General features: G+C 47.6%; 1 protein-coding gene across 3 annotated transcripts in view; it reads right to left on the bottom strand.

Moving 5' to 3' along the window:
* The window catches only part of CATSPERB (catsper channel auxiliary subunit beta), a 131,062-nt gene that overhangs the window by 14,744 nt on the left and 91,203 nt on the right, over positions 1–25,115 (bottom strand). For all 3 annotated transcript variants that reach the window (XM_075926708.1, XM_075926707.1, XM_075926706.1), the window contains exons 21-24: positions 13,746–13,943; positions 12,318–12,428; positions 8,450–8,560; positions 5,376–5,514 (exon numbers count right to left, since the gene is read on the bottom strand). In XM_075926708.1, the coding sequence (XP_075782823.1) occupies positions 5,376–5,514; positions 8,450–8,560; positions 12,318–12,428; positions 13,746–13,943 (559 nt within the window). The remainder of the gene's footprint in view (positions 1–5,375; positions 5,515–8,449; positions 8,561–12,317; positions 12,429–13,745; positions 13,944–25,115) is intronic.

Raw genomic sequence — 25,115 nt, 5'->3', positions numbered from 1 at the left:
TCAGAAGGAGCATGTTTTGTCCAAGTAGAAAGCAAGCGCTCTCCTAATATCCAGGGTGTGTAAATGTGCATGTTCCACAGTGCAATGAGATTTTGGGTAAAGGTGGAAAGAGCAATAGGTTCATTAATGTGGAATGATGAATTAACCTTTGGCAGGAAAGCGGGATGGCACCGTAACATCACTCCTTGTTCAGTAAAAATGTATACGCAGGGTCAGCCAAGAGAGCTGCCAATTCACTAACACGACGAGCCGACGTGATGGCGAGCAGGAATGCAACCTTCATAGTGAGAGTCACTAGGTCGCAAGTTGCTAACGGTTCGAAGGGGGAATGGGTTAGGGTGTCCAGTACAAGGCCTAGGTCCCACGGCTCCGGGACGGGCTTGTGCAGAGGGTAGAAATTAGTGATTCCTTTCATGAATCTTTTGATTAGTGGATGCACGAATACTGAGGCGCCATCTTTTGGAGGACGAAAGGCAGAGATTGCTGCCAAGTGCACCCTAAGCGAAGAATTTGACAAATTTTGTGATTTTAGGTAAAGAAGGTAATCTAGAATGCGACGGATAGGTACTTGTAGCGGATCCACGTTCAGTGGTGGCACTAGGCTTGGAAGCAACGCCATTTATAGCGGTAGGTCTTCTGGGTAGTTTGACGTCTACTGTGTACCAGTATCTTCCTGACTGCTTGTGAGCAGGCTAACTCTGGTCCTTGGAGCCAGTTAGGAACCAAGCTGTGAGATGTAGGTGGTTGATGCTTGGGTGAAGGAGAGTGCCGTGTTGTTGTGAAAGTAAATTGCGCAACTGTGGTAGTCGCCGAGGTTGGGTTAAGGACATCCGCATGAGTTGAGGCAACCAAGTTTGTTGTGGCCAAAAGGGTGCTACCAATATCACCATTGCAGCATCCATGAGAATCTTTGCTATCACCCGTGGTACCAGTGGGATCAGTGGGAAGGCGCATAGTAGGTGTCGTGCTCCCCAGTCGAGGAGGAAGGCATCTCCCTGCGACTCGCTGCCTGTGCCTGCCCTCGAGCAGTAAAGGCGGCACTTTTTGTTGTGTCAAGTCGCGAAAAGGTCCATGTCCGGGTAGCCCTAGGAGTTGAATAGGCTGCGGACTACTTTGTCGAACAGCTCCCATTTATGTTGCAAATGGAAGGTTCTGCTCAAAGCATCGGCAATGTCATTGCTCTTGTTCGGAAGGTACGTGGCTGTGAGTGTAATTTGGTGTTGGATTGCCCAATTCCAAAGGCGTATGGACTTTGCACATAGGGATCTGGATCTGGCACCGTCCTGCCGGTTGATATAGTAAACCGTGCAGATGTTTTCGGTAAGAATTTGTACTGTGGTCCTCTGCACATCGTGAAGGAAATGCCTGCAGGCATTGAAGACTGCCCGTAGCTCCAGAAAGTTTATATGGAGGAGGGATTCGTGATACGACTATAGTCCCTGAACCTGATGATGGTGCATATGTGCCCCCCAGCCCAATAGAGATTCATCTGTGGTCATCTAAAGAGACAGGGTCTGAGCATGAAAGGGGACACCTGCCAATGTATTGCTTGGGTCGAGCCACCAAGCTAGGGAGTCCCTGACACGACTGGGGACTACCACACATTTGCAAGTATCATTGGTACCTGGCATATAGATTATGAGGAGCCAATGCTGAAGGAACTACGTACGTTGCGGTCACCATGTGCCCCAACAGTTTCAGACATGTGAGGATGGAAACTGTCAGAGCGGTAAGCAAGGTATTTGCTAAGTCCTGTATGGCCTGGGATCTGTCGAGAGGTAGGTATGCAGTGGCAGTCCTGGAGTCCAGCCTCACTCCAATGAACTCTAGGGACTGGGACAGAATCAGAGAAGACTTTGGTATATTGATGATGAGCCCCAGGGCCTCGAACGTGTCTCTGGGGGTATGTCTACACTAGTTAGTTTGAGCTAGGTAGGCAAATGAGGGCAAGCGGAGTTGCAAATGAAGCCCGGGATTTAAATATCCTGGGCTTCATTTGCATGTTCCCGTGCGCCACCATTTTTAAATCCCCCTTAGTCCGAACTAACTGCCCACGGCTAGATGCAACAGTTAAACGTTAATTCGAACTAACTCCTTAGTTCGAATTAACTGTTACTCCTCATGGAATGAGCCGGAGAGATCGGTGAACGCAATCACAGCGAATAGTGAGACAGGGATGTGGAATAGTACGAATGGTGATAACAAGGAGATGTAATGGATCATCTTGGGGACCTCCAATAATGCCTAGAGGGCGATCAGTGTCTACCATCGGTGCGATGAGGTCGAAGGCTCAGGCAAAAACACCGCCCTGAATGGGCTGGCCGAAGTTGTGCTCACATGCTGGGTTTTCCTCTGGGCTTTGGTAGGTATTGTGGTAGCCGGTGGAGACACGGGGACTGGACTACTGGGGACTGAGATGACAGATCCAGACTTGGATTGCTCTTGGCCCAGGGATGGTCATCTGGGCAGCGAGGCTGGTGAAGGTGGTGAAGTGCCCACTTCCAATGGCGCAAGCTGCGCCGGTTCTGCAGACGGTACTGGTTCTAGCTCCGGTGCTGAATTGTTCTGTGAATCTCTCGGTGCTGGCTTGTCACGCACAGTGCTTGGTGCCGAGCCGCACGGTGCCGAGCCGCATGGTGCGGACTCCAGTGCTGCCTTTCTCTGTGCCGATCTCGGTGCCGGCTCTGCCCTTGGTGCCGTTGGTAAGGCAGGGGCGACACCCTATGCTGCTTTTGGTGCCGGCTCAGGTCTCAGTGCCGTGATGGTGCCGTGGCAGGTGGCAGTGCTGAATGAATTCTCGGTGCCAGTGCTGCTGCTGGTGCCGACTCAGGACGCGGTGCTGGACGGGACACCGGTGCCGACCTATAAGAAAGGCTAGATGCCGATGTACTATGGGCCTTCACCGGTTTCGCCACGCCATGCTTTGGGGCCAGCCTGGATGTGCTCGGTGCATCACCCACGCTTACACTCTGTGATGGAGTGGAGCTCTTAGTTTTGTGGGCCTTACGCGGCATCGGGGCGTCCGCTTGTTGTCCCACTGGCGGCGGCTGAAGCACCTTGTTGAAAAGTAACATTTTCAGGAGCATCTCCGTGTCACGCCTGGCCCTGACAGTCAGCTTCGAACAATGGCCAGACTTTTGGGGAATGTGGCCTTCCTCCAAGCAGTGGATGCATCAGGAGTGGCCGTCCGATGCCGGCACAGTTTCGCCACATGAGGCACATTTTTTGAGCCCGGAGAGCTGGGCATGGTGTAGGTTGTCTGTTGGGCAAGTACTAAAATGTGCTCATGGGTAACAGCAACCAATGAACAGGAACAAAACTTTTTTTTTTAAACTATACTAACTAAGTACTAACAGTAACCTTAACTAACTATAACTATGAGGAAGGGGACTAAACTGGGACGAACGAGTAACTATAATTCTAATTTCTCCTCAGAGCAGAGCAGGAGCTCATCCCAACTCTGTCTGCAGCCGTGGACAGTTAGGAGGAACTGGCGCTTCGGACGGCGCGACACAGAAAAGGTGCAAACGGCATGTGGAGACTTCTGCGCATGCACAGTCCACCGTGGGCTACTGCTGGCAAAACTCTCTGGACTGCGGTGCTGGGACGAGCCCGACACCTGTAGTGGAGCACCCACGGGGACACTACTCAAAGAAGAAAGCATGGTTCCTGCCTTGAGGAAGTTTACATTTACAGATCCCCAATAAATAAGAACCACAAATCCTAGCAAAGATAGGAAAATAAGAGAAATAACAGAAGAGAAAGGGAATAATATTCTTGCAGGAACACTATTTATGTGCAGCTTTGCTTAAGCCATTTTTAGACAGCAAGCTGGTTTCCAGGTATTTTGCTACAGTATATGACCCAAACAAATGATTTCATGGTGATTTGGCTCAGAAGTTTAATTCTTTTAGAAATGGTAATAAATTAGCCTGTACAGAATATATGTTGATTACACTCTGGGTACTAATTTGGACAAATTATGTTCTGATATTACTATGCTAATTCTTTTTAAATACAATAGTACTCAGCAAACCAAATCAGGAACAGGACCCATTGGAGTAGGCACTTTACAAATACACATAAAATCAGGGTCCCTGCCTTTAACAGCTAGCATAATTTTTAAATGTAAAGATCCATGGATTAAATCCTGGTCTCATTGACATCAATGTGAATTTTGTCATGGACTTCTATCAGGCCGAATTTGCAGTGGCGCCAACCTTGTAGTATCTATTGTGAGAAAGCTCCAGCTATTCCCTGTGGGTCTTGCACTACTGGTAGATAGCGTTAGCTCAGAGGCTCACTGTGGCCCTCCACATGGCCTCTTTCTCTTTACTAGAGGTAGGAGCTACAGCCTACTGAGCCATACTTATCACAGGCTAGTTCAGAAGTTTGGGGTAAAATGCCCTCTGTAGTCCTGATCTCCCTTCAAGGCAGAGGTTGAGATGTTGTGGGACGGTTGGTGGGAACCCTGGCCCACCCACTACTCCAGGTTCCGGCCCAGGAACCCTAAGGCAGAGGCAACAGGCAGGGTTACTGCCTCTCTCAATCTGGCAGCTTTTCCCTTGGCCCCTTCCCCAAACAGTCCCTCCTAACACCTTTCCTTTAGTACCTGCTCATCAGGGCCACGGCCCTTCTTCCTTCCTGTCCTTCTCTCCATTCCTTCTCCCTTCCTTGACTAGGGGAACCCTTTTAAAGGAGCACCGTAGGCTTAACTGGGTGCAGATGACTAATCAGCCTGTTGCTTCTAGCAAGTTCTAATTGACCCCGGTGCCTGCCTGATTATACTGGACTCAGGGTTAGCCTTTTTTTTTTACTCAGGGAAGAGAAAGCCATTCACTCAAGCTCCAGCATGTATTCCCTCCATTAGTGAGTGGCAGACAGCTGGTTTGGGTCTATATCACACTATGAAAGAAAAACTACCATAGTCTTCAAGTGGCCTATGAAGGAGACTGTCCAGTTAGGTCCTACAAGACTTTTTAAATATTAGGAGAATGAATTCTGCTCCCATTTAAATTGATGGCAAATTAGTAGAAAAAGCCAGCAAACCAGCCTGGCTGGAGTTTTATATTTTCCTTTTGCATCTTTTACCTTGTCTTTTTAACAGGGAATGTCTTAGCTGAGAGAAATCAAACAAAGCTCAGTATCACAACCCTCTGTTGCCCTACTTGACCACTGAGACAGATTTGATACATACATCAGGATCTAAGCAGGAGTCCTCACCTGGATCCATTAAGAAAATTGGTGAGAAAGGAAAAAAAGTGAACTTCCAGCAGAAAAATGGTCATTTATAGAGTAATCTCACAAATTTTAACATTTGTTCCTAGCCTAGTCTGTTATCAAAAGGAAACTTTCTGCAAATCCTCCATCCATACCTGCAACTTCCCAGTTTGTCCTATGGTTAACTTCTGTGACTGTGACAAAAAAAGGAGATACCAGTGGTGTATATCCATTCTCACTGCCAACCATGAACTGGACTGGAAGCTTTGTAACTGGATACTTCATCCTCAAAGCCTAAAATTTAAGTTGCATATTTAGTGGGATTTAAAATGAAAGATTGTGTTTACATTGCTTTAATTCACACAAACATTTCAGTCTCATTAAGGTGGGAGTGTCTATCGCATACAGGCGAACCAAGGGTTAACAGGAGTCTGAGACCTCAGTTAAGCCCATCCTGATGCACCTAAGACCTCTCAGAATTGGTTTGTTATTAGACTACGCTGGGCATAAGAGGGGTCTTCTTGATGAAAGGAGGAAGTGTAAGCTACAGAGGAGGATTGTACATAGAGAGACCAGGAAAGAAAAGAAAGGAAGTTTACTCTTTCTGGGAAAGGCAGATGGAAGAAAACTACAGGCATGGAACTAATCCCCATGATGGGCCCAGGAAATGTGGCGTGGCACAGAAAAAGGAGTCCTGAAGGAGTGTTGTTCAAGCAGACAAAGGAGGAGAGCTGGAAGGTCCAAAAGAGCAAAGGGAGGCCTAGTAAACAGAGGAATGGTTGTGTTAAGTACAGACTGCTGGGAAGGATGTGGCCCAAGGAAATAGCAGCATGTTTGAAGCAGCATGTTTGAAGAAGACATAACTACACAAGACAGAGTACTCTACACTGGAACCCAGAGTCAAAGATGGGTTTGATTTCCCCAACCAGCCCTGAGAAAGGGGAGCACAAGCACTATTTAGCCTAGGGTGGGCAGAAGATGGAACCTGTAGAGAGAGCTAAATAATAACCCAAGAAGGGGCAAAAGGACAATTTGCATTACAATAGTTTTGGACATGTACATTTGTTATGCCAGAGGGGGTGCAATTATAATGTGACTTAGCCAGAGGATGAATTGTGAGATGAGACCACCCTGGAATTGGAATGACTGTTGATAGGGGCTCACTAGGACATCATGACCAGCTAGGTGGGGGAATGTTAACAGCGAGTCAACTCTTCCACACTTAGGGTATGTCTACACTACAAAGTTAATTCGAACTAACGGATGTTAGTTCGAATTAACTTTGATAGGCGCTGCACAAGCGCTACGCTAGTTCGAACTTAATTCGAACTAGCGGAGCGCTTAGTTCGAACTAGGTAAACCTCATTCTATGAGGACTAAGCCTAGTTCGAACTTACTAGTTCGAATTAAGGGGTGTGTAGCCCCTTAATTCGAACTAGTGGGAGGCTAGCCCTCCCCAGCTTTCCCTGGTGGCCACTCTGGCCAACACCAGGGAAACTCGTATACCCCCCTCCCGGCCCTGGACCCCTTAAAGGGGCAAGGGCTGGCTACGGTGCCCGTGCCAGGTGCAAGCCTGCCAGCACCCAGCCAGCAGACCCTGCACCTGGCACGGCTCGAGCCAGCCACCCGATGCCCCCCAGCCCTCCCCCTCTTCCCGGGCTGGCGGCTCCCAGGAGCTTGCCCGGGACCGCAAGAGGCGGGCACCCGCCTGGTCTAGTGCGGACATCGTGGATCTCGTCCACAACCTCCGCACTAGGCACAGGAAAGTGGCTGTCTAGGGCAGGAGAGCTGCCAGCCTGGCCACCCAGGAGCAGGTGTGCATGAAAATCAAGGTGGTCCACTGAGACCCCCGACCCTGAGCCCTGAGCTTACGATGGCCGTACTGGATCAGACCAAAGGTCCATCTAGCCCAGTAGCCTGTCTGCCGACAGCGGCCAACCCTAGGGACCCTGGAGGGGATGGACCAACGACAGTGACCAAGCCATTTGTCTCGTGCCATCCCTCTCCAGCCTTCCACAAACTTTGGGCAGGGACACCACTCCTACCCCCTGGCTAATAGCACTCCATGGACCCAGCCTCCATGACTTGATCTCACTTCTCTTTAAACGCTGTTCTAGTTGTAGCCTTCACAGCCTCCTGCAGCAAGGAGTTCCACAGGTTGACTCTTTGCTTTGTGAAGAACAACTTTCTGTTACTAGTTTGAAGCCTGCTACCCATTCCTTTCCTTTGGTGTCCTCTAGTCCTTCTATTATGGGAACTAATGAAGAACTTTTCTGTATGCACCCTCTCCACCCCACTCATGCTTTTATAGACCTCTATCATATCCCCCCTCCATCTCCTCTTTTCTAAGCTGAAAAGTCCCAGTCTCTTTAGCCTCTCTTCATATGGGACCTGTTCCAAACCCCTCATCATTTTAGTTGCCCTCCCCTCTCTTCCCCTCTCCCACCTCCTTTTCCCAGTCTCCCCCAGGTTTGTTCAATAAAGAGAGATTCTATTTTTGAATACAATTGTCCTTTATTTTGCACATCAGGAAGGGGGGCTAGGGAGGGATAAGTAGAAGGAGGTGAGGGAGGAATGGGGTACGAGCTCCCGATGGGGAGGACTGGGGTGGCTCTGTGGGCTTCTGGGGGTGGAAGCTCTCCTGCAGCCCCCCAATTGCCCCCTCTCCCCAGATGGCAGCCTGCGGCAAGTGCAGCCGGTCTGATGGCCGAGTGCTGTGATATGCCCAGTGTGGGTACTCCGGGCAATCCAAGCCAGGACTGCTTTGCAAGCGGGGTACCCCTGAGAACTGTCTGTCCGGGGTGGGGGTCGGGTCCCTTTAAGCACAGCCCTCGGCTAGCCTGAGACAGCAGCTCCACGCTCTGAGTTCTCATCTGATGCCCTGCCAGCACTGCTTCCAGCCATCCTTAACCCCGGATCAGGGTCCACTTAATGTGGACATGCTAGTTCAAATTAGCAAAACGCTAATTCGAACTAGTTTTTAGTTCTAGATGCGTTAGTTCGAATTAGCTTAGTTCGAATTAATTAAGTTAGTTCGAATTAGCGCTGTAGTGTAGACATACCCTCACATACCTACAATGGTGAGCTAGGATATCTCCAGGGTCAGATTCTGCACCTGTTTCATCCGTACAGTTCTTACCTATGTCAGGAGGGTTGCCTAGACATAGCTCAAGGCAAAATTCAGTCTTAAGAATAATTATTTTCAAGCTTGTTTCATTACAGTTCTCACCTTTTCCTTGCAGTCTGAGAAAGCAACAAAAAAGGAAAGTTTTTCATTTTCATTGCAGTTGCATTCTGCTCGAGTTGACTTGTTAGCACACTGTTTGTAGGCTCCAGAATTCTGTAGAAAGGACATAAAATGTTTACCTCACTTTCTTACCTAACCTCTGAAAACAAGATTTTTTAAAAAGGAAAGAAACGAGGAAACAAATGCAATTACCTATCTGTGCTTATTTGAGAGATTTAAAATTGTAAATGTGTGATTTGCTAGAAACCAATTTGAGAGATAGAGAAGATCAAAATTCTTAATTTCCATTTTGTGGGAAATTCTGAGTCTGCAAAACATGGTTCAATCCCAAATGAGAATGAAAAATCAAAATAATTTTCCTGAAATGCAATATTCCAAAAATATTTAATTCAACCGTATAAGACTATTTAATTGTATCTTGACCTTATCATTTGACTTCCATGCTATTATATAAACTAGAACAGGGCTGGATGATGAATTTCAATTTTGTGACTATTTTTGAGTTTGGGGAAATTGGACAAAGTAAAAAATTTTCATAAAATTGGAATGCTGTAACATTTTGTTTTGGAAACATTTAAAAAATGACTTAATTACTTGTGCCACTGTCATGATTATGAGGGTTAGCCAGCAGCCTGGGGATTAAGGGGTTAACTACACCTAGTCAGGTGGAGTGACCAGTAGGAATGTAGGTGGGATTTTCAAACTGGGACAAAGGAATTTGGGTTTTCTTTTCTCCCTTTTGTCTCTGGGAGAGAGTTCTCTGCAGCTACAGAGAGGGACAAGCATGTCTCTCTCTCTCTCCAAGACACCATTCTTCATTTTCTGTAAGTAGGGTAAAGATTAGGTAGTTTTGTTAGGTTTTATTGTTTTAAGGATTGGGTATGGGATCTGAGATCTGGCACTGCTTAAAAGATGTTTTGGCTTTTCTTTGTAACTAAGTTCTAGGCCCATGGAGTTCTTCATGAGTATATTTTGTTACCTCCCTATGTAGTCATTATGTTTGCAACAGGAATATTGTTGTAATAATAAAAGTTCTTTCTTTTCTTTTTATTAACCTGGAAGTGGTTAATTGTGTGCCTTGATTTTTATCTTAGGGGTGAGATTTCCCAAATGATCTTCCCCCTGATTTCTTTATCAACATTTGGGTGGTGGCAGCGGAAGTTATTCCCAAGATCTAGGTTTTTAAGATTTTGGGGGAAGTTTTATACCAAAGCCTGGTAGATAAGGCTTTGGGGTACACTTGCTGGCCCCCACTTCTGCATTTATCATGCCAGAGTGGGGAACAGCCACAACAGCTGTTCTTCAGGATGCAGGGGCAGATGTGTATTCCAGTGAGATGTGCATATACTCCTGTGAACCAAAGTCACAGAACTTTGTGCTTGTATGCCTCTTTCTGGCTCTCTCACAATGCTATTTAAGGGTGGAATTACCCTGACCTTCCTCAGTTCCTTTGCACAGGAAGGGATGGAGAATGTGCCATAGAATACACATCTGTACCCATATCTCAAAGAACTTCAGAGGAATAGCTGAGTTAGTCTGTTACTGGAAAAAATTAGAAAACAACACACAATCTTGCATCACCTTAAAGACTAACAAAACACGTAGATGGTATCATGAGCTTTTGTAGGCACAACTCACTTCTTCAGATGAATGGAGTTAATAAAGGTCCAGTTTCGAAATAAATAGAGGGGAAGGGAAGAGGAGAAGACGGAAGAAAAAAGGGGGCGGGGGAAGAATAATCAATTAGAGTCTCCATGCTACATGAAACTCATACAGAAGTTGTAAAGTGTTCTTAAGTACCCATTGATTAGGTTTTTTATGTCATTAGTATGTGGAATATAGCGGGCTGTCCAGTCAATGTCTTTATTTATACATTTGTGATAGGAATGAAACCTGTAAATGAAGTTAAGTTCCAAGGTTTCCATGTGTATTTGGCTTGTGGAATTGGCCTGAAATAATACAGTGACTTTGAGATCCATTACTGAGTGGCCAGGCAAGCTATAATGTTCTCCAACAGGTTTCTGTGTGTTATCTTTTCAGATATCTGATGAGAGTCTTGACTTCTACATTGATTGCTCGCCCAAATGTGCACGGGCTGATATTGTCAGCAAACAACAAGATATAACATATAGCAGAGCTATTCAACACATGGCCCATGGCCCCTTTGCATGCAGCACATGACACCTTGAGCTGCTTCCCTGACTGCCTGCCTGCTGCATCACTGGGGCTCCAGCAGCAGCGCTGAGCAGCAAGCCGCGTGGCTATGAGACAAACCACCTTTGCAGGAGCTGCCGGCCGGCCGGCCGAGGGGGGAGGGAGCGGCAAGAGGTGGCAGCTGAGCACACCTGCTACATCTGCCACAGCAGCAGCATCTGCCCATTAGAGGAGCCATGCCATGCGGCACTGAGACAGGCTGCATCGGCATGTGCACAGAAGCTGCCAGCCAGCTCAGGGGGCCCAGCAAAAGGTGGTGGCAGATATGGCAGCTGTGTCTGCTTTAGCAGCAGCACCTCCCCGTGCCAGGCCAGATTGGCACATGCGCAGGAGCTGTCTGGGGTGGCAAGAGGCAGCAGGGGGAGTCAGGCAGGTAGGCACGTGGCAAGGCAGTGGCAGAGCTGGGTAGAGAGAGACGTGGCAAGGCAGCGGCGGAGCCAGGCAGTGAGGCCGGGGTGAGAAAGGTCTGTGCTGGGGCGTGGGTAGGGTTACCATATGTCCAGTTTTTCCTGTACAAGTCTTTGTTTTCACATGTTGAATCGCCATCTGAACGATTTTTTAAAAGGCAAAAAATGTCTGGGATTTTTTGCCCTGAAAAGGGGACTGGGGAGGGGGCGGCAGCACATGCCTCCAGTGGAATGGTTGGAGCTGCACACTTGGACCATTCACAGCTGCTCTGCGTACAGGCCCCAGCGCCTGGAGGGAAAAGTACGTGGCTCTGGTGAGACCCAGGGTGTTACTCTCTGCCCCACTAGATTTATGTCCCTGGCTCTGCGGAAGGGAAAGGGCATTGAGTTAGAGCACCCTAGACATGCACCTCCTCATATTCCCCTCTGTTTTGCCCTCCCCACTGGCACACTCCCTAATGCCCTGCCCTGAGCCTCTCATATTTCACCCCACATTTAAATTTCTTACTGATGCTGTTGTATTGCACCCCGCTCTCAGACAACCTCATGCCCTGAGTCTGAGCCCTCCCCAAGGGAAACTGCGATATGACAACACCTGAAAGAAACTGAAGTTGCTTTTACCCCTGGATGTGGGACTCCCATGTTCACACCCTGCTCCAAAGCACATGGAGTAGTGACTTGATCCAGGGACTCCCACATCCTAAATGAGTGACCCAATCACCTGGCTGCTCTGTGTTGAGTCTCTTCCTTCAGACACCTCATTTTTCACCAGAACTTCCACCCTAGATCTGAAAAAATTTCCCCGCAAAAGTTTAATAAAAAATTAATACGTTTCTGAGTAACTGATATTTCCTATTGAAAAAATCCCTAGCAGTTCCACTGCAATTCAGTTTCCACTGTCCTTCCTCTCTGTTGATGCAGAATCCACAGTTGTACTTACTGCTGCAGCTTCCATTGCAGCAAGCCAGTGGTGTTATAAGGCTCAATAGGCTCTGCTGTAAATCCAGCATATAGGAAAGAAGATTTTTTACCCTGAGCAAGATGAAAAAGATGACCCTGGCATATCACTAGTTGTCCAGTCTGAAATTTGCCTCTTTTTGATCTTTTGTAGCATTGGTTATTTAAAGTGACTGATATAAAACTGAACAGAATGTACATAATGAACAGTATTGAAAACCCTCATGATCCCAGAACATTCAGCAGCAGTGAAATGATTACAGAAGACTTACTTTTGATCCTGAAAAATAATCTCTCATTCTAGGTTTGCTGGGGTCAGCATTATAAAAGTTATCAGTGAGTGGAACAGCTATTCCCAGTTTAGATGGAGGCCTGTAGTTTACCTATATAGAATATAACAGAAGACAAATGGATATGAAATAAATACACATTTATATGTAGTCAAAAGATCATGCTAGAGTTTCTAAATCTTAGAATAAGTTTGCAGAAGGAATATATATGGTCTTAATCACAGAAAGCACAAAACAAGCCTGTTCATACTTGTGAGGCTAGTGAGATAGATACTTTTCCATTTGGGACAAAATGAGATAGATACTTTTCCATTTGGGACAAAAGTGGACATAGAAATGTAATAAAAATGATTACGTGTTTAATAACATGCATTAAAAACAAAGCAGACTCAATTTTCTAACATGGGCATCTAAATGGAACCTTCAGATGCTATACTTGAATGTTCAAATTGACATATGCATGCACATTTGACATACTGAGTGCTGATCTCAGTAAGGGATTTGGTTGTCTTATTTAGGCATTTAACATAATGTGCAAAAATTTGGATATTTTGTATCTCAAACACAATTAATATTGGATAAGTCTGTGATATCTTAAGTCTACTCTAGAACATTTCACATGATTAAAAATCCAAGTTAGAACATGAATCATTCAGCCATATAAATTGGTATTGTGTATAAGACAACAAATATTAACAAAGAGCTATTCAATGGTCAGGTTAATAGTATCAATAAACAATAAATCTTGAAATAATGAATTAATATCTACTTGAGAGGATTTGCATTATTGGAATGTTAGAAGCAAGGCCATCCCTAGATGTTGCAGAACCTGGAGCAAGCCCCCTCAGTGCCCTGTAACTGGGGCAACTCTCCACCACAGGCCCTCTACCACACCTGCTCCACCCCCTCCACCTCTCCAAGCCTTACATATGCTCCACTTCACCCCTGCTCTGCCCCCTTGCTGAAACTCCCTCCCTCCAACATGAGGTGGGACATTACGGGAGCATGCTGCAAGGCGGCAGCAATGGTTGGGCCTACTTCCCGCCCTCAGCATGGCTGCAGGAGCTGGAGTATCTTGGTAGCCTGCTCTGCTCCACCCTGCCACTCTTTCCCAGCCCCGCTGTGCCCTGCTGCCACTTGATGGCATGTTTATAACAAAGTTTAACCATTTTTTGACCCAACTTCCAATCCCTGATCTCTTAATTTACACTCATTTTTTGTGCATGACTAAATGAACCTACAAAAGGTGGACACCAGTTTGTCTATTCATTTCCTCAAGTTATATGTGCAAATAAGCATAATTCACTTTTGCTTGTAGAATCATTGTCTCCAACAAAGGTGGATGCACAAATGGGAGGCTGAACTTGACTCCCTTTGGATATACATTTGTTGATTACTTAGCTATCTTACCGGCAACTGTTTTAAGAGTTTGAAACCATATGAATCTTCTGGGTCCCCATGCAGCCAACTCTCAGCAGAGATTGACATTGGAGAACTGTAGTGCATTGATTTACTGTACGAACAACCACTCTTCAGTGTTATGACAATTGTTGACACATCACAAACAAGTGATGCTTTTGAGAGAATGACAGCTATTGAAGATTTACCCTGTGGAAGTTCAAATAGTAAAAATAAATGAGCATATCTAAAACGGACAGAATACTATTACAAATAGTATTATATGGAAAATAAAGCAAAAAATGACCTATGGGCATACAGTTTTGTTCAGGATTGGTCTATGCCAGGCATGTCAAACTTGAAGCCTACTGAGGGCCACACAAACTAAAACTGATAGCTTTCAGGGCCACAGGGCCATTCCCAATTTGTCAAGCAAAAAACAAACAAACAAACAAACAAACAGGTACTTTGTCAGAAAGTCATAGTAACATTCTCACACTAAAAAAAACACACCACTTCACTATATATTTTAAATTTAATACTACTGCCCTATTATGTCTTGTGAGTTCTTTAAACTTAAACTGAACTGAGAAGTAAATTAGCACAATTTCACTCCGGCTTTTTGATTTCTGGTATGGTTTCCTCTTTTTTTTTTTAACTTAAGAGGATTATAGGGTTTTTTTAGTTCTAAAAATTCAGGCCTGTCCCAAACTGTCCCAAACAATAAGGGAGAGACTCATATCTCAGAATAATTGCTTCAGCCTGGCAAACAAGTCTGCATTTTCTTTAAAGAAACACAATGTCTATAGTTAAGTCTATAGAGCAGAAAATGAAATGAGAGGAATAATGTAAGAGAGATATCAGGTTTGCAAGGTGGGAAATGATGAGCAAATAGCCAAAACATTACAAAAATATTTGTTTCTAAGAAGCAGGAAGTCTATGAGAGACATTGCTAAGTCTGCTAGACTAGCAGAGAGTAAACAATAAAGACTTTGCAAAGCAGCTAAGTAATTTCCTTTCCACAGAAACTGTTCCTCAACTTCTGTGGATGTATTTAAGATGAGGTGCTAGAACAAAGTGATAAATCTAAGAGCAACAGGGGCAGATAAATTGATTCATGTGTTTGGAAGAAATTTCAGAATGAACTAGATGAGCTAATAATGAAGTTAAGTAATCTCATCAAAATAAATCCTTTCCTAGAGGACTGGAGAATGGTGAATATTGTTTCTATCTTAAAAGCACTAGGAATGGATCTTGGAATTACAAAAAAGGAGCATGGTCTTGAATACCAGGACCAATGGTTGAAACCCTATTTTAAAAAACAGAATTATTAACACTTTGAAAAATGTGAAAAGGGAGTAATTAGCATAGCTGCTGCAAAGACAGACAGACCCAATTTTCCTGTCCTTTTGACGAGCTTCACACACACAAAAAAAGAACATTTGCTCAATGAGTAATAAATGTTAAAAGGGGAAGAGGTAGAATGAAATCCAAAAGAAAGGATTTCACTGAATTCATAAGGAAAGGAAATAACACAAAATATTGTAATGCCATTACAAAGATTAATGGGTCACCCTCACCTGGCTTAATTGAATATCTTTTTACATTTACCGTATATACTCGAGTATAAGCCAACCCGAATATAAGCCGAGGCACCTAATTTTACCCCAAAGAACTGGGAAAAAATATTGACTCGAGTATAAGCCTAGGGTCGGAAATGAGGCAGCTACTGGTAAATGTAAAAAATGAAGATAGATACCAATAAAATCTCGGTATCTATCAGAGACGCTCGGACACTCGGCCCAACCAGCTCAGCCCCCGCCGCCCCCGCCCCGCAGCCCCCACGTTCCGGCCCCCTCGCCTGCCAACGAGCCCCCTCTAAACGAGCCAGCGGGGGGGGGGGGCTGTGAGAGACCAGAGCCGGGCATCGATGGGCCAATGAGCCAGCGGGGGGAGCGGGTGCCGGTGCTGGCTGGATTTTACCACGGGAGGGGAGGGGAGGGGAGGGGGAGCAGGGAGCAGCAGCTGGTCCCGAGCTCAGCTGTTCCCGAGCTCAGCGCTGCACCTGAGCGTCATGGCGAACGGCCCCAAACGCCCTTCCTCCCACGCGGCAAGGGCCCATGGTGCCGGGCAGGCAGGGGCTGGGGGGTCAGGAGAGCCAGGAGGGGAGGGGCTGGGGGGCCGAGGGGGCAGGGACTGGGTGGGCCAGGAGGGCAGGGGCTCGGGGGGACAAGGGGGCAGGGAGAGCCAGGAGGGCAGGGGCTGGGGGGGACGAGGAGACAGGGGCTGGGGGGGACAAGGGGACAGGGGGGCTGAGAGGGTCAGGAGGGCAGGGGCTGGGGGGCTGGAGCTCCGGGCTCACGCGTCTAGACCCGGCCGGCGGCAGAGACGCGCTGAGCCCGCCCGCGAGCAGGAGGCTGACTCGAGTATAAGCCGAGGGGGGCATTTTTAAGCACAAAAACTGTGCTGAAAAACTCGGCTTATACTCGAGTATAAATGACAACAAATTTAAAATTGATAAAAGGAAACTTTTTTTACCCAATTCATCTGTGGAACTCACTGCCATTAAATAACAGTAAGGTCAAAAGTTTGTAAGATTTTTTTTTAAAAGATAAAGGCTTATTGATAATGAGAACATCTAAAATACCATAGGTAGGATAAACAACACATTAAAACCCACTCATGTTTCAGGTCTTAAGCCAGCCATAAAATGATGGGAGTGAAGAAACAACATTCCCTATCTGGGGATAACTGTTCACTGTAGTTTCTTGTGGACATATGCGAACATACTCCCACCCCATCCTGTGACACATCTTGTACTGGCCACTTTTGTACCTGGAATACTGGACTAGACTACAGGGTCCGACTGGCTGATTTGGCAATGCCTACATTTGAAGGAAATCATGACAAATATTAACACAGCACAGTTAGATACTTAAAACTCAGGACATATGAAAATTAAACTGGGAACCACAAATCAGATCCTTGCATGTGTCTATATTACAGTATTCTTGATTCCATTCCATTCAGTAGAAAAAAAACTGTATGCTATCATATTATTTGAGAAACAGTATGTGACATCATATAAATAACACTTAATTGTATGTTTGCACAAGGGGAAGAGCTAAAGAGCTGTGGTCCAATGCCTCCCCTCCCCCAGAGCCTCCCAAGAGGATTCCAGAGGCCTTCCAGCCCCTCCCCAGAGCCAAGGACTTCCAGCTCCCCCCAACCTAATGCCTCTCCCTTCCCCCAGAGCCAAGGATTTCCAGGCCCCCACTACCTAATGCCTCCCCCAGAGGCAGGCACCCCTCAGCCCTCCTGCCCCAACCTAAAGCCTGGGTTCTAGAACCGCCGTTGTCGCGTTGCTGCTGCTGCCACACTTCCTTAGACCCTGTGAGCACATGCGGGAGGGGAAGGGGCATGCACAGAGTGGCTGGCCGGCTGTGACCATATGCTGGGGGGGCCATGCACAGAGTGGCTGGCCAGCTGTGAGTGTAAGCGGGGGAGTGATCCCGCTATTGTGGGGAACTTTCCTGGCTTCTATACACCCCGGTGAAATGAACCAGCGAAAGGATCTGAGTCCCCGCTCCCACTTCCTTTACCCCACGGCTCCCTGATCCTGAGGGCTCCCCTTCCACTCTCCTGAGTAGCAGAGCCCTTGAAACCCCAACAAGGCTGGGCCCAGGTTTCCTGGGGCTTAATCCCTGACCTTGTAGTCACTAGGGGCAGGAGTTAGGGTGTCCCCACTCCGAGGTGCTCTCTTTACACTGCAGGCCTTCTTGGCCCAGTGATCACTTCATAAGGTTCAAAGCAAATACAATTTATTAAACAACAACTGATTAAAGAGAAAAGAATAAGGAAAAATGAGAATGGTTAAATGAGAACACACAGCCCTGCTCTGTAGCACAGGGACATCAAAACAGCAGTTTGCAGAGTGTAAGGACAGTCCACAGTCTCTTTCTTAGAGACCCTGGATATGCTGCAGGGGGGCTACAGGCAGGACACGCTAGCTCTGGTAGTGACCACACAGTCTCAAGCTCGAAGTGGCTAGACCCCTCTCCCAGTCCAGAGCCTTTCCCCACACTTTGCTGGTCCCAGGTGCTCACCACATCCAGCTGCAGGCTGTGCTGCTTGGCCAGTTCCAGCTCCTTGTGTTGCTTCTCTGTTCCTTTTGGCTCTCTGAGCACTGCCAGTCTGCTGCTCAACACAGGGTCTGCACTCCCTGTGCTGTGTATGCCTGGCTCTGCTGTCGCAAGACAGTCTCTCCACACAGCTTGTACTCCTGGCCTGTCTGTGTCTGGTTCTGTCGCTTCAGGACTTCTTCATACAGCTTGTACTGCTCTTTCAGCTCTCTGTCTTTGCAGGACCTCTTCTGCACACAGCTTGTTTGTTCAGAGAGAGAGCCAGAACAATCCCAGCTCACAGGGAGGACGGGGCCTGGCCTCTCCCCTTCCTCACTGGCCTGTCCAACCTGTCAATCAGGCTGAGCTGGAGTGTTGGCTGCTTTCCATTGTCTCTGGGGTCAGTCAGTCTCATGAACTCTTCCCCTTCAGATACTGCGAGCTGGCAAACCAAAAACTCCCACAGAGTTTTAGTAAGGGGTAACAGTCCCCTTACATGAGCACATGCTGGGGTCCGTGCACAGAGCTGCCCAGCTGGGGGCTATGCACAGAGCTGCCCAGCCAGCCGACTTTGAGTGGTCTTTGTGGCGCCCTGCGCAGAGTGTCCAACCAACATACCCTGCACTCCGCCATGTGAGCCGAGCGGCCAGTGGGCCGCACTTCAGTCTTTCTCAAAATGTACTGGCGGGCCGCAAAAAAATTTTATGGGACTGCATGCGGCCCTCCAGATACCAGTTTGACATGCCTGGTCTATGCTGTCATACACAGAGTGCTTCATAATTTGCTCTGACTGGTTTGCTGGGTTGGGTACCAGGGGATATCTTTAACCTATATGACTTGCTACCATTTATCTGGAGACTTATGTATTACATTAGATGGAATATATAGGGTCACAAGTCAAAGTTGTTAACATGAACCACTCACTGTTCAAAATTAAACAAAGTTTGGGATTTGGTTAAGAGAGCTATCAGATCAGCCTGCTTAGTACCAGGCCAAAAACATTCCAAATCCTTTCTAACCTTTTATTAAAGATACAGAAACAGAAGGGAAAAAAGTTAAAGCATTTGAAATGTAAAATATTTACAGTAAAACCTGTGTTATCTGGCACGCATGGGGATTAGGGCGTGCCGGTAATTTAAAAATTCTGGTTATCTGAGAGGAGGGGGTAGGAGCTGTGCTGGACCTATGGGGGTGTGGGGCACAGGTGACATGCAGAGGCAGGGATATGGTCTGCTAGGGGGGTCCACGAGCTGCGGAGGGGGAGGAGGAAGCCAGGTGGTAGGAGGTGGAGATGGCGGGGGCGGACTGCTGGGGGGTTTGTGCAGGAGCCATGGGGGATCTAGCCTGCCAGGGGTGCCAGGAGCCTAGGAGACAAAACCACAAAAACACACAAGAGGAAGAGAAAATAGTAGCAAAGATGTTGAATCTTATTTGCAACTACTCTGCTAAAGTGACTCGGAGACCTGGCATACTTGTTCCATCAATTTAGGATATTGCTTTTATCTGCATATCTGGTCACAGCTTATAGCAATGTTGCAAAAATATATCATCCCAACTGGCAAACCAAATTCTTATTAAACAGACTAAAAAGGAGAGAGATTTTAAAAAAAATAGGATTTAGCCAAAGATGGTGGAAGTGGTTGTCATCTGGGTACCTCTCTCTGGTCAGAACATCTCTCAGGATCAGATTGACAAAATCGCAATGGTGTCATGCTGCATTCCAGTAGTCCAGAAAATGGTAGAGATAGCACCCATGATGGTGAAAGCTCACTTCTTCACATTTTAGTCAGTAATTATTGTGTTCATGTCCATCCAACTGAATCCCCCTTCTCCCAGTTTTTGGGTATGTCTACACTACAAAGTTATTTCAAAATAACAGTTGTTATTTCAAATTAACTTTAATAGTGTCTATACATGCAAACCGCTATTTCAAATTTAATTCGAAATAGCAGAGCACTTAATTCGAGTTTGGTAAACCTCATTCTACGATGAGTAATGCCAAATTAGAAATAGCTATTTTGAATTATGTGCTGTGTAGACACTTAATTTGAAATAGAGGGCTGCCAGCCCTTCCCAGGGAGTCCTGGTGACCACTCTGGGCACAATCAGGAAAACTTACTCTCCTCTCCTCCAGCCCCGGGGCCATTAAAGGGGCAGACCCTGGCCACAGTGCCTGTGCCAGCTCTAAGCCTGCCAGCCCAGAGCCAGCAGTGGCCACCGGGGCCCCTGACCCAGTGGCCTCAAAACATGAGCCAGCAAGCCACTGGCAGCCAGCTCTCCACCGCTCCCCAGGAGCAGTCTGCCAGCTCTCAGGAGCCTGACAGGGGCTGGAGAAGGTGGGCGCCTTCCTGGTTCAGGGTGGAGATCATGGACCTTATTCAGGTTTGGGGGGGATGCCCCCAACGTCCATAATCTCTGCACTAGATGGAGGAACGCAGCCATTTATGGCAGGATAGCTGCCAGCCTGGCCACCAGAGGCTACATGTGAACCCAGGAGCAGGTTTGCATGAAAACCAAGTTGGTCCGGCAAAACCCCCAACCCTGGGCCCTGAGCTTCCCTCCCCCTTCTTATCCTTGCTTCCCCTTCCAGCTCCCTCCTCCCAGGTTTTCCCCTCCCCTCTCTCACCCTCTCTTTTCCCCTCTCCCACCTACTTTTCCCAGTCTCCCCAGAGGTTCATCACCCCCACCCCAGTTTTGTTCAATAAACCCAGTTTCTATTTTTGAACATACATGGCTTTTCTTTGACATCAGAAAGGGTGGTTAGGGAGGGATAAGTGGAAGGATGTGAGGGAAGAATGGGGCATGAGCCCCCGATGGGGAGCACTGAGCTCTGAGGGCTCCTTGGGGTGGACGCTCTCCCGCAGGGCTTCCTGGATCCTGACAGCCACCCAATGGAGCCTGCGGATGGCAGCCTTCAGCAAGTGCAGCTGGGCTGATGGCAACAACCCCATGAGACGCACCGGCATGCCCAGGGTGTCCCGAATGAGGGCACTCAGGGCACTCCAAAACAGGGATGCTTTGCTGTCCCTCATCGAGGTAGACAAGCAAGTGGGGAACCCTGAGAACTGTCTGTCCGGGGTAGGGGTAGGGTCCCTTTCAGCACGGAGCTCAGTTAGCCTCAGGCAGCAGCCCCACACACTAAGTCCTAACCTGATGCCCTGCTGGCACTGGTTCTGGCCAGCCTTAACTTCAGTTCAGGGTCTACTCAGAGTGGACGTGCTATTTCAAAATAGCAAAATGCTATTTTGAAATAGTTTTTGTGTATAGATGTGTTATTTCGAATTATCTTAATTCAAATTAACTATTTTGAATTAAGTTAACTCTAATTAATGCTATAGTGTAGACATACCCTTTGTGTGTGTGTGTGTGTGTGTGTGTGTGTGTGTGTGTGTGTGTGTGTGTGTGCGTGTGAGAGAGAGAGAGAGAGAAGAACCTAAAAGGATGATGGGTGAAATAGCCCATCCCTTCATTGTTTTGTCCAACAGGACTAATTTCTGACACATCACTTTTGATTCATTGATTTCCAATCTCACACTTCTCTTGGTTACCTTGATTATATTTAAGTTCCTAGATCACTAGGCCTTTTTGTCAGAACAGTCCATATCTCTTTTGTACCTTTCCAATCAATATAGTTATATAGCATACTGTGACAGTTTATGAACTTGTACTCAATTCTCACAGTTTAAAAACAATGAATTATCCTGCAGCACCTTAGAGAGTAACCAAAAATGTAGATTGTATCATGAGCTTTCATGAGCACAACCCACTTCTTCAGATGAAAGTTTTTTTAAGTGTTTTCAGTAACAAACTAACACGGCTACCCCTCTGAGACTCTCTCACAGTTTAGTTCATAACTGCAATACAGGCAGTCCCCGACTTACGTGGATCCGACTTAGGTCGGATCCGCAGTTACGAACGGGGCTGCCCCGGAGTACACGGACTGTGGGACCTCGCGGTCCTGCCACCCGTGTACTACGGGGCTTTCTCCGCGTTCCCCTGGTCTGCAGACCAGAAAGACGCGGAGCAAAGCCGCGGAGGGGCTCGGGCAGCGGGACAGCACAGGCATGCCTGGGCTGCTCCGCTGCTGGCTTCCCCGAGGCTTTGCAAAGCCGCGGAGGGGCTCGGGCAGCGAGGCAGCTCAGGCGCACCTGGGCTGCCCCACTGCCAGCTTCCCCGAGGCTTTGCAAAGCCGCGGAGGGGCTCGGGCAGCGAGGCAGCTCAGGCGCGCCTGGGCTGCCCCACTGCCGGCTTCCCCGAGGCTTTGCAAAGCCGCGGGGGAAGCCGGCAGCGGGACAGCCCAGACGCCCCGCGGCTGTCCCGCTGCCGGCGTCCTCAGAGGCTTTGCTCCCTGTCTCCCTGGTCTGCTGGTCTCCAGCAGACCAGGGAGACTGGGAGCAAAGCCGCGGAGGACCCAGGCGGCGGGACCGCGGTGCGTCTTGGTCCGCCGCCCACGTCTTCCTGGTCTGCTGGGGTGGCGGAGGGGGCGCAGCTAGTACGCCCCCCCCCAGCAGACTAGGCTTTTCTCAGGACGCCTGTGGCAGAGCAGCTGGGGCGCTGCCGGTTGGTCCCGCAGCGCAGCTCTGGGCGCTACTGGACCAACCCAGCAGCACCCCAGCTGCTCTGGTCCTGATTCAGCCGCTGCTGGTCAATTTCAGCAGCGGCTGAATCAGGACGCCTGGGGCAGAGCAGATGGGGTGCTGCTGGGTTGGTTCAGTAGCGCCGAGGAGCGGCGCTACTGGAGCAACCCAGCAGCACCCCAGCTGCTCTCCCCAGGCGTCCTGATTTAGCCGCTACTGAAACTGACCAGCGCTGACTACAGGAAGCCCGAGGCAGAATTGCTCTGCCCCGGGCTTCCTGGAATCAGCTGCTGATCAGTTTCAGCAGCAGCTGACTTGGGGATGCTTGGGGTTCTTAAGTTGATTCTGTATGTAAGTCAGAACTGGTGGTCAGTTTCAGCAGCGGCTGACGCCAGTTCCGACTTACATACAGATTCAACTTAAGAACAAACCTACAGTCCCTATCTTGTACGTAACCCGGGGACTGCCTGTATTTTTATGTGCTTAAATATCACAACATCTCCCTCTTTCCACATGTAATAGGACTGTGGTTGTGATGGGATACTAGAGCCACTTGTTTTAGACGGGAAGGGGTGTGTGTGAAGCATCCTTGACTCAGGAATTCACTCTCTCACTTTATCTATCACAGTCCATGCTTGTTAATTTTCTGTTCATTCTGTAAAGGCCATTTTTTTTAACTAGGACATTTTGGATGAGAGGGTGAGTTAAGAATTATGACATGATAAAAGAGAGGATGTTATGATTAACAGAATTAATGTGCTTCAGAGGAGTAGCCAAGTTAGCCTGTAACAGGAAAAACTTAAAAAACAACAGTCTACTAGCACCTTAAAGACTAACAAAACGTGTAGATGGTATCGTGAGCTCTCGTGGGCAAAACCCACTTCTTCAGATTACCAGAGTATAATAAGACCAGATCCAAGAATAAATAAGGGAAGGAGGGAGGGGAGAGGGAAGAAGAAGGAAGAAGAAGGAAGAAGAGGAGGGGAGGAAGAAAAAAAAGAGACAGTGAATAGATAGTTCAAATAGTTACAAGAGGCTGTCAAGAACCATTGCCATCTCCATTAGTTTTTTTGGTTGGTTAAGTCATTAAAAAGTTGAAGATAGTGTGCGAGCCACCCTATATCCTGGTTCAGACCATTAGCATAAGAATTGAACTTGTGAATGAAGTTAAGTTTCAATCCTTCTCTATGTATTTGGCATGTGGAATTGGTCTGAAACAAAACGGCGACTTGGCGATCCATTAATGAGAGTCCAGGAAGATTAAAGTGTTGTCCAACAGGTTATTACCTTTTCAGATATCTGATTTGTTTCCATTAATTCTTTCCCGTAGAGACTGTCCAGTTTGGCCAATATACATTGCAGTGAGGCATTGCTGACATAGATCACATTAGTGAATGTCAGTTAAAATATCCTCTGATTTGGTGGCTGATGTCATTGGGTCCAGTGATGAAATCGCTTGTATAGACATGTGGGCAGAGTTGGCACCAGGGCTGATTGCAGGGGTGAGTTCCTGGATGATTATGATGGAGGTGTGTTGCGTGGTTACTGGAAAGAATTTGTTTGAGGCTAGCGAGTTGTCTGTAAGCGAGAATTGGCTTTTCCCCCAAGGCCTCTCAGAGTGAGGGGTCATTTTCCAGGATAAGTTGTAGATTGTTGATAATGCGTTGGAGGGGTTTAAGCTGTGGACTGTAGTTGATAACAAGTGGAATTCTGTTGTTTTCTCTTCCGGGCCTGTCTTGAAGTAGTTCATGTCTGGGTACTGTTTTGGCTCTGTTGATCTGTTTTTTCACTTCTCCAGGAAGGTATTTTAGTTTTAAGAATGCTCTATATAGATCCTGTAGTTGTTTGTCTCTGTCTGTGGGAATGGAGAAAATACAGTTGTATCATTGGGCTTGGCTGTATACAATAGATTGGGAAATGTGTCTGGGATGGAAGCTAGAAGCATGAAGGTAAGTGTAGTGGTTGGTAGGTTTCCGGGATAGGGTGGTGGAAATTTGTCCATCATTTAATAGTAGTGTAGTATCAAGGAAGTGGATTTCTCGTGTGGACTGATCCAGACTGAGTTTGATGGTGAGGCAGAAGTTGTTGAAATTCCTGTGGAATTCTTCAAGGGTTTCTTTCCCGTGGGTCCATATCATGAAGATGTCATTGATGTAGTCATGGCTGGTGACCGCCAGATTCAAAAAGGCTCCGGCAGCCCCACAAACTGGAAGGCAGAAGCCAGGTAGGGGAGGGGAATGGAAGGGGGAAAATAGGGCAAGGGGCTTGTGCTGATGGGAGGGGAGGGGGGCAGGTCAGGAGAAGAAAGGGGAAGGCACCAAGGGACAGGGGTGTAGGAGAGACAAATCCCAGGGGGCCAAGTAAAGACAATGAGGAAAAGGGCAGGAGGGGAGGTGTCAGTGAGAGGGGGGACAGGGTGATGCTGGGAGAGGAGAGGGGAAGGGCATTGGGGGCTAGAGGGAGGAGGGGGAGGTGCTGGGAGAAGGCTTGAAAGAAAGGGTGGGCATGAGGAAGGTGGGGATGGAGCAAGGCATGTGTGAGGGCACAGAGGCATGAGGGGAATGGGGGCAGAGGGTGGTGACGGGGTGGGCATCAGGGAAAAAGAGGGAAAAGGGGGCGGGGGCAGGGGCAGTGAGGGAAGAGGGAGGCACCAGGAAAGTGTAAGTGCCAGGGGATTCTGGGGG

Source organism: Pelodiscus sinensis, chromosome 4, assembly GCF_049634645.1.
Source record: "Pelodiscus sinensis isolate JC-2024 chromosome 4, ASM4963464v1, whole genome shotgun sequence".
In the NCBI taxonomy this organism is placed as follows: Eukaryota; Metazoa; Chordata; order Testudines; family Trionychidae; genus Pelodiscus; species Pelodiscus sinensis.
This window is presented reverse-complemented; position numbering and strand designations above follow the sequence as displayed.